Here is a 9,214-nt window from a genome sequence, read left to right as displayed (position 1 = left end):
GAGGGTGGGGGAGGGGGGGGTCACAGTGTCAGAGTAAAGTTTATATCTTCATCACCATGACAACGTTCACCCACCAGCTCTGCTTTGTGTTCGTCTCCCACCAGGAGGACGACCTCAGCGATGACGAGCTCCCTCCAGACGTCGACCTCAGTGACCCCTTCTTCGCCGAGGAGCTCGGCGCCACAGGTGATCAATACTGTCAATCGATGAGGATTGATTGGCCACTCTGGTGTTTGACGGTGTCAACAGTGACGGTGTTGTCTGATGTGTCTGCAGATCCAAAGAAGAAACAGAAGGGAAAGAAGAAGAAGCAGGAGGAAGAGGAGCGGACGGCTGAGGAGGAAGAGGAACTGGAGAGGCAAAAGGTCAGAGGTCGATCTCAGCTCATCATGAAAATCACTGAACCTGAGCTCAGCACATCTCACTGTGTGTGTGTGTGTGTGTGTGTGTGTGTGTGTGTGTGTGTGTGTGTGTGTGCGTGTGTGTGCGTGTGTGTGCGTGTGTGTGCGTGTGTGTGCGTGTGTGTGCGTGTGTGTGTGTGCAGGCTGAGATGGCGCTGCTGATGGAGGACGACGCTGGCGACGCCAAACACAAACACTTTAACTACGACAAGATCGTGGAGCAGCAGAACCTGAGCAAGAAGAAGAGGAAGAAGCTGCTGAAGAAGGGGGCGGAGCCTGCGGAGGACGACCAATTCCAGGTGAGACCTGTCGTTAACCACTCAGAGGTTCTTCAGACAGAGTCTCCAGACTTTAGTTTCAGCCTCTGGAGGAAGTGACTACAACGACCTCCTTCATGGATGGCGTGTGTCAGTCTGACGTGTGTTTGTTAATCTGGATGATCAAGATCCGACTTTTCACAATAAAATACTTGTGACAGTTTTTATAAAAGTGACACCAGCAGAAAGTTAAAGTGTTCATGACCATGAATGTGTAAAACCTTCATAACAAACCACTTCCTGTCTGTGTGCGTCCAGGTGGACGTTCAAGACCCTCGTTTCCAGGCCATGTTCACCTCCCACCTGTTCAACCTGGACCCCTCCCACCCCAGCTACAAGAAGACTAAAGCCACTCAGAGCCTCCTGGCCGAGAAGCAGCGCAGACGGGAGGAGGAGCGGCGGCAGAAGGACGACGTCCTCGCCGCTCGGGCGACCGAGTCCGCCGCTGGCGCCACACGGGAAAATGACTCTGACGCTCCGGCGGCGAAGAAGCCGATGGACCCCGGCCTGTCTCTGCTCGTCAAGTCCATCAAGAGCAAAACGGAGCAGTTTCAGGCTCGGAAGAAACAGAAGCTCGTGTAGCTTCGGACTGAGACCTTATCCTGACGACGCAGGATCAACTTCCTGTTTGTTTTTAACCATGGACATGAAGAATCAGGTACACGAGTGAAAACTTCAGATCCTGTTGAAACGTTTCATGTCACTGATGCTGCAGAGGAAGTCAGTCAGGAAGAGAAACGCTCCAGTCGTTCATGAGTCGTCATAGCAACAGATTAAAACGGTGACAACTGTTGTAAGGGGCACTTTACTGTGTGTCCCCTTAATGAGCGGAACATCGAGACTCATGACCTTTAACAGACTGACGCAGACAGAAAGACGTGACGTGTTTATTCAGACTTTAACACAAAGACTTTTTCTTATATTGTCATTCATGATTACAGCAGCTCCAGTGACGTGTTAGAATAATAAACTATTAGTCTGTTATTAAGTTTGTCCTCACACACTTACATTAAGTCAAGCTCAGTATCTTCACTCATGGATTCCTGATCAATGCAGCTAATTATCAAAAACACCATTTGATAATTAGCTGCATTAATTACAGAGCTGCAGATACTGAGTGTCACTGCGGCGGCTGCTTCCTGTCATATTAAAGGTAAAGTTGTGGTTGTTAGACGTGGGCTGGTGTGAGGTCGTCACGTTCAGTCAGCAGATTCAGGTAGGACAGGTACACTCAGAGTGATGAGCTGCTGTGGGCGGGGCCAGCAGAAAACCCCTGTGTTAGACACTTTTAAAAGACATCTGTTGATACAGGGGAGGGGGAGGAGCCACATGTGGAAAAAATATATATAGGAAAAATTCAGTTTTCATCCTAATACACAAACCCTGAAAGGCAAGTAAAACAACAGGTGTTTTCTGCTGGCCCCGCCCACTGCAGCTCATCACTCTGAGTGCACCTGTCCTACCTGAATCTGCTGCAGGAAACACACTGACCGCACATGACGACCTCACACCAGCCCACGTCTCATAACCACAACTGTCACTTTAAGCAGCGTGCTCCTGTCTCTGTGTAAACCTGTTACTGTAGAACAGCTCTGCTAACTTTCCTGTAGCTGTTTCACAATAAAAGCCTCTCAGTGTTTACCTGTGGAAAGCTTTTAATCCTGTTTGTTTTCTCACTGAGGTCACAGCAGGACGGAGGCGTCTGCTCTCAGACATTTAAACGCTGCAGGACAGTCATGATCCTAATCAATTAATCAGCTGATTAGTTCCTCTATAAGAAAGTGAAAATGTTTTTATTTCAGGTTTTATTCAAGCAACGTTCCAAAGTTCAAACTGATTAATTATCATCTCATCAATTAGTCCCTGCGGCTCTGATCTCGTTTAGTCACACCTGAGCGAAGTGTTAGAGTAACTTTCAGCAGGTCAATCAATCACAGTCCCACGGTCTTGATGAGCAGTCGGCTCCTACGGCCCCGGGTATTCGAAGACGGCGGCGGCTCCCATCCCGGTCCCGATGCACATGGACACGACGCCGTACGCCCTGCGGTCAGAACAGGAGAGAGCGACGCTGAGAGAACCGGTCTGGACTCGCTTCAATCAAGATCTTTGTTTCAGTGACACCTGACGAGACACAAACCTCCTGCCTCTGCGCCTGAGCTCGTTGAGCAGCGTCACCACCTGTCGGGCTCCGGTGCAGCCCAGAGGGTGACCCAGGGCGATGGCGCCTCCGTTAGGGTTCACCTTCTCCAGCGGGATCCCCAGCTTCTCCACGCAGTACACGGCCTGAGCAGCAGAGAAGAAGAACACTGAGCTCAGTTTCACAATGTCGCGACGTAACTGACGCCAGCGAGAGGAACCTGCAGCGAGCAGCTCACCTGACTGGCAAAGGCCTCGTTGATCTCAAACACGTCGATGTCGGCCACCGTCAGTCCTGACAGGAAACAACAACCAGACTGAAACAGACGCTCGACAGTGAGCGAACAGCTGACGCCGTTTCTGATGAAACTATCAGAGGGATCAGTCCGACCTCCAGATCTGTCACTGATCTCAGAAGAAGAGGAAGAAGAGGAAGGGAAGAAGAGGAAGGGAAGAAGAAGAGGAAGAGGAAAAGACGAAGGGAAGAGGAAAAGAGGAAGGGAAGAAGAAGAAGAGGAAGGGAAGAAGAGGAAGAGGAAAAGAGGAAGGGAAGAAGAAGAAGAGGGAGAGGAAAAGAGGAAGGGAAGAAGAAGAAGAGGAAGAGGAAAAGAGGAAGGGAAGAAGAGGAAGAGGAAAAGAGGAAGGTAAGAAGAAGAAGGGAAGAGGAAAAGAGGAAGGGAAGAAGAAGAAGGGAAGAGGAAAAGAGGAAGGGAAGAAGGGAAGAGGAAAAGAGGAAGGGAAGAAGAAGAAGAGGAAGAGGAAGGGAAGAAGAAGAAGAGGAAGAGGAAAAGAGGAAGGGAAGAAGAAGTATTCAGGATTCATGTCAAACGTGTCAGAGTCTCACCAGCTCGCTCCAGAGCTGCAGGGATGGCGAACGCCGGTCCAATCCCCATGACATCAGGAGGAACCCCCACCACCGCACTGGCCCTCAGGACCCCCAGCACCGGCAGACCCAGAGCCTCCACCGCTGACCTGCGACCAATCAGCACGGCCGCTGCTCCGTCACTCACTTGGCTGGAGTTACCTGACAACAGAGCGTGCGTGTGTGTGTGTGTGTTCAGGTGTGAGGTTCATCGTCCACCTGCGGGTCCAGCGGCGCTGACTCACCTGCCGTGGTGCTGCCGTCAGGTTTGAAGGCTGGACGCAGTTTCCCGAGTCCGTCCAGACTGGTCCCAGGTCTGACGCCGTCGTCTCTCCGCACCGTCACCTCTCGCTCTTTACCGCCATCGTCCACGAGCTTGGTGATGACGGGGACGATCTCCTGGTCGAACAGTCCCGACGCCTGAGCCCGAGCCGCTCTGTGAGGGGGCGGAGTCTAATATCAGACTTGAATTATCTATTAGATTATTTCCAGATAATGTTTTAAAAAGATGAAATTTCTACCAAGTTTCATTAAAACTTTCCTGTTTTTAACAAAAGCCAAATGAAACAAGCTCCAGTCAAACAGCTGCATCATTAATTAAGATCATTAAAACAGCTGGATTACTTCTGCTGAGAGCTGAGAGCGAAGGCGTCCTGCTTCTCTCTGGACACGCCAAACCTCTCCGCAACGTTCTCTGAGGTGATGCTGCACGCACACACACGCGCACACACACACACGCACACAACACACACACACACACACACACACACACACACACACAGTGTTGAATAATGTGTTTTTGCAGATCTTTATGATGTCACAGTGAAGTTGACCTTTGACCTCAGATTTTTTTTTAAATGTGATAATTAGTGGATGAATTCTTGAGTTGTGAAAGTGGTCACTGTGACCTTGACCTCTGACCTTTAGCCACTAAAATCTAATCAGGTCGTCCTTGAGTCCAAGTGAACGTTTGTGCCAAATGTGAAGCAGTTCCTTCAAAACGACCCAAAACAAAATGGCTGCCGCTCTGACTGGCGCCAGCGTGGAGGAATAAAATTGAGGTTGTTTAAATCATAAATCTGTAGTTGTGATTAATTCATTACCTTTTCTTGTCCAAGTGTAATATTTTCATTTTGGTTTGAAGGTCACAGTGAACTCTGATATGATCAGTTGTTATAGTTGTGGCTGTGGGATTATGATTGATTAGTTCACATCCAGCTGTTGATTGGTTGTGATGGATTAGTAAAACAGCAGAAGCAGCTCTCACCCCATGGGGATGATGCAGTCTCTAGCCTTGTCGTTGTCCATCAGCCTGGAGCTCAGGTCTCCAGGGTTTCCTACCGAACGCAGAGACATGCTCTCCACACTGTAACACACACACACACACACACACACACACACACAGTAAATGCACCAGGTGTGCTCTTAAAGTGACAGTACCTGATTACTAATTAACCTGTTCTATACATGAAATATAACCTTAAGTCAATTTTAATAAAAACATTATGATTCATTAACTGTCACTTTTCTTCCAGGACACTAATCATCGTCTCAGACACCAACTGTGTTGTTCATGTGACGCACCCGCAGGCCAGGCCCAGGTCGATGCATTCACTCCTGATGGCTCCTGCACAGACACAGGTGAACCAGGTCACACAGGTGAACCAGGTCACAGGTGAATCAACAGCAGGTGTATTTGTGTGAAGCTTCAGTTTTTACCTGCGATGTTGAACAGAGCCTGAAGCCCTGATGAGCACTGTCTGTTCACCGTGTAGACTGGGACGGTGTCTGGAAACCCACTGAGGAGGGGGAGGAGAGGGGGGAGGAGGAGGGGAGGAGGGGAGGGGAGGAGAGGGGAGGGGGAGGAGGGGAGGAGGAGGGGAGGGGAGGAGGAGGAGGGGAGGGAGAGTGGGAGACAGGAGTCAGTGATTGTGGTGGAAAAGTGTTTTTCTCCTGAAGCTTCAGACTGAGAGAAAAGTTCTTCAGTCTCTGAGCAGCTTCATGATCAGAGTGAGGAGAGGAGCTTCACTGCTTCCTCTCTCATTTCCTTTAGGAAACACTGGGAGGAGGAGGAGGACGAGGAAGGGGAGGCAGGAGAGGAGGAGGAGGAGGAGAGGGGAGGAGAGGAGGAGGAGGAGGAGGGAGGAGAGGGGAAGAGGAGGGGGAGGGAGAGAGGCAGAGGGGAGCGAGGAAGGGGAGGAGGAAGAGGAAGGAGGCAGGAGGAGGAGGAGGGAGGGGAGAGGAGAGGAGTGGAGGGGGGGAGGAGGAGGAAGAGAAGAGGAAGGAGGGGAGGAGGAGGGGAGGAGGAGGGGAGGCAGGAGGAAGAGGAGGAGGAGAGAGAAGGAAGGAGGAGAAGAGAGAGAGGAGGAGGAGAGGGAGAGGAGAGGAGGAGGGATGAGGAGGGCAGGGGGGAGATGGGAGTGAGGGAGGACGGTAGGAAAGAGGAAGAGGGAGGAAGGGAGGAGGAGGGGAGAGGGGAGGAGAGGAGGAGGGGAGGGGAGGAGAGGAGGAGGGGAGGAAGAGGGAAGGGAGGAAGAGGAAAGGAGGAGGAGGAGCGAGGAGGGGAAGAGGAAGAGGAGGAGGAGATGGAGGAGGAAAGAGAGGAAGTAGGAGGAGGAGAGGAGGAAGGAGGAGGAGGAGGAGGAGGAGGAAGAAGAGGAAGAGGAGGAGGAGGAGGAGGAGGAGGAGGAAGAAGAGGAGGAGGTTAAACAGCAGATTATTGGATCATTTTCAGATCTTCGGCAGTGATCTGAGTGTGTGAATGACTGAGGGTCAGTCTGACCTCTGACCTGAGGAAGTGAGCCACTCTGGCCATCAGAGCCCCGGCTCCAGGCTGCAGCACGTTACCTGCAGACAGGTGAACACAGGTCAACACGCAGACCATTTAAATCAACAGTCAGAGGGGGGGGGGCTAGTCTCACCCACACAGACGTCCCCCAGCTCGGCGGGTGACAGTCCAACATCTGTCAGCACAGCTGTCATCGCTGCACTCAGCAGCTCGTCAGGTGTGGTGTCCTGGAAGACGTCATCAGTTAGTGTCGGCACGGGTGAACAGGTGAACAGGTGAACAGGTGATGAGGTTCGACAGTTACCTTGAAAGATCCTCTCTTCGCTCTCCCGATAGCGGTCCTCAGTCCGTGAACCACCACCACGTCGTCCGGACCGCTGCTCGCTGCAGATCCGGATCCGGAGCCACATTCTGACCTCCATAAATCCCGCCTGTGGTCGGAGGAAGTGGAGGGAGACAGGTGACCTGAGATTATCTTCAGCCTGTGCATTGCGACGATGAAACACCTGAGTTCAGTCCGTACGACTGGAGCCACTTCCTGCTTCAGGACGGGGAGAGGAGAGGGACAATTAGAACGCGAAGGGGGCGAGTGTTCGTCTTCTTCTTCTCCTTCTTTTAAAACACCTGTTTCACTTCATTTCAGTTGAACAGGCCTGAAACCAAAGGCTTTAAAACAAGTGACACGAGTTCAACTTTACTCAGAAGCGTTGATTGACAGCTGATCAGGACCAGAGGGCGAGAACACGTGACCTCCGTCACTGAGTTTAAAGAGCTTCATGGGCATTTTTATTGATTTATTTTCTTATTGTTTTATTTATTTGATATACTACTATTGTATTTATGTTGTTATTTTTCTTGTTCTCAAAGCTGATGTACTACAGTTGTTATTAAAGAGGTTAAAACCTTTCTGTAGTCCTTTCTCTAAAGATCCTTACACCTTTTAAAAAACAAAAAACAAAAATTGTGATGCTATAACTACAGGAAGTACTTTTACTGTGAAACTGTAACTACAGGAAATACGTTTGTAACTACAGGAAGTACATTTACTGCAGGTACTCTAAATACATGAAATGCTTTTACTGTGAAACTTACTAAAGGAAGTACTTGTGCTGTGATACTGTGAGTACAAGAAGTACATTTACTATGATAAAGTAACTAAAAGGAAATACTTTTACTGTGATAATGTAACTACAGGAAGTACTTTTACTGTGATACGGAAACTACAGGAAATGCTTTTGCTTTGACTCTGTACTCTTGTATTGATGGTATATTTTTTCCCTGTTGTAGTGGTACTTTAACAAAAGTATAAAAAAAATCTAAATAGTATAGCAAGCCATGAAAAGTTAATAAAAAAGTTAATATTATATTAAGCCATGAAAAATTATTAAAATGTCATAGTATAGGTATTTCCAAGTCCGCCACTTTCTTCAGTGTCATGACCCCAACTTTCCACACGTCTTCACTCTCTGGTTTAGATGATCTGTTAGAAATTCCTTTCAACTCAAAAAGACTAATTTTAAGAATCAGTGACTGTATAACCTCTTTTAAAACAACAACCCTTGCAAAGATCAGGGCGGACTGGGTGGATGAGCTGGGGGAAGACTTGGAAGAGGACACTTGGAGCAGCCCTCTACAAAGAGTGAATGACAGTACTTCCTGTGGGAAACTAAGTATAATACAATTCAAGGTTTTACATTGCACTCACTATTCCAAAGCAAGACTGGCTAAAATATACCCTAACACAGATGCAAGCTGCGACAGGTGTCGAAACATTCCTGCCAACTTAACCCATATGTTTTGGTCATGCCCAGCCCTGACAACTTACTGGTCTGTGATCTTTAAAACACTATCAGAGGTACTGCAGCATCGGCCATATTTGGCTTCACAGATAGAAGACATACTGCAATAAGGAAAAGACATAAAAGCATCATCGCTTTCACAACACTGCTAGCACGCAGAAGAATATTACTATATTAGAAATCTAAAAATCCTCCTAATGTGTCTTTGTGCCTGAGTGACTTGATGCACTTCATACAGTTAGAGAAGGCAAAATACACACTCAGGGGGTCCAGGGACAAAGTCTTCTCTATCTGGGATCCTGTGTTGACATACTTAAGTGGACTTAAAACCATGCCTACTTAATACCACATAACAACCTTTTTCCTTTTATGATAATTTGTTCATGCAAACCATAGTAAACAGTGTACAGCTTCAATAATGATAAACCTATGTATATGTTTTCTCTTCTCATCTGGTTGGGTGTCCTACATGTTCCGGATGGGTGGGATGGATGGGCGGCTGAGTCATTACTTGTGTATATACGACAAAGGAAACAAGGGTAGAAAATAAAAATGAAAATATTGTGTGAGCATTGTTCCAAGGATTTTTCCTATGTTTTATTCTTGTGTACATACCTTGTATCAATGATGCTCAATAAAAACATATTGCAAAAAAAAAAAAAAAAAAACGTCATAGTATAGTAAGGCATAAAAAAAAAAAAAAACGTCATAGTAAAGTAAGGCATAAAAAATAATAGTATAGTAAGGCATAAAAAGTCATAAAAACGACATAGTATATTATGACATAAAAAAAAAAACGTCATAGTATAGTAAGTCATGAAAAGTCATAGTATAGTAAGGCATGAAAAGTCATATTTTAGAAAGGCATAAAAAGTCATAAAAGTGACATAGTATAGTAAGGCATAAAAAGT

General features: G+C 47.7%; 2 protein-coding genes across 2 annotated transcripts in view; one reads left to right on the top strand and one right to left on the bottom strand.

Moving 5' to 3' along the window:
• esf1 (ESF1 nucleolar pre-rRNA processing protein homolog) overlaps positions 1-2,359 on the top strand; it is a 12,364-nt gene extending 10,005 nt beyond the window's left edge. Inside the window, exons 11-14 of the mRNA XM_022760687.1 lie at positions 105-186; positions 277-365; positions 545-700; positions 977-2,359. Of these exons, the coding sequence (XP_022616408.1) occupies positions 105-186; positions 277-365; positions 545-700; positions 977-1,300 (651 nt within the window). The 3' untranslated portion in view covers positions 1,301-2,359. The remainder of the gene's footprint in view (positions 1-104; positions 187-276; positions 366-544; positions 701-976) is intronic.
• On the bottom strand, positions 1,590-7,240 carry acaa1 (acetyl-CoA acyltransferase 1). Its single transcript, XM_022760686.1, has 12 exons — positions 6,809-7,240; positions 6,638-6,731; positions 6,506-6,563; positions 5,436-5,515; positions 5,301-5,343; positions 4,984-5,082; positions 4,341-4,421; positions 3,962-4,152; positions 3,699-3,878; positions 3,094-3,149; positions 2,856-3,001; positions 1,590-2,759 (listed from the first exon to the last, which is right to left on the bottom strand). The coding sequence occupies exons 1-12, from the start codon at positions 6,992-6,994 to the stop codon at positions 2,684-2,686; spliced, it is 1,290 nt and encodes a 429-aa protein (XP_022616407.1). The 5' UTR covers positions 6,995-7,240; the 3' UTR covers positions 1,590-2,683.
• Between the last annotated feature and the right edge of the window lie 1,974 nt (positions 7,241-9,214).

This window comes from Seriola dumerili, unplaced genomic scaffold (genome assembly GCF_002260705.1).
Source record: "Seriola dumerili isolate Sdu_G_001 unplaced genomic scaffold, Sdu_1.0 BDQW01000349.1, whole genome shotgun sequence".
Taxonomy (NCBI): domain Eukaryota; kingdom Metazoa; phylum Chordata; class Actinopteri; order Carangiformes; family Carangidae; genus Seriola; species Seriola dumerili.
This window is presented reverse-complemented; position numbering and strand designations above follow the sequence as displayed.

Coding starts and splice junctions, on each gene's coding strand:
- acaa1 (XM_022760686.1), bottom strand. CDS start 6,994: ATGCACAGGCTGAAGATAATCTCAGGTCACCTGTCTCCCTCCACTTCC. Junction 6,732..6,808: donor CGAAGAGAGGATCTTTCAAG/GTAACTGTCGAA, acceptor GACGTCTTCCAG/GACACCACACCTGACGAGCT. Junction 6,564..6,637: donor GCTGGGGGACGTCTGTGTGG/GTGAGACTAGCC, acceptor ACCTGTCTGCAG/GTAACGTGCTGCAGCCTGGA.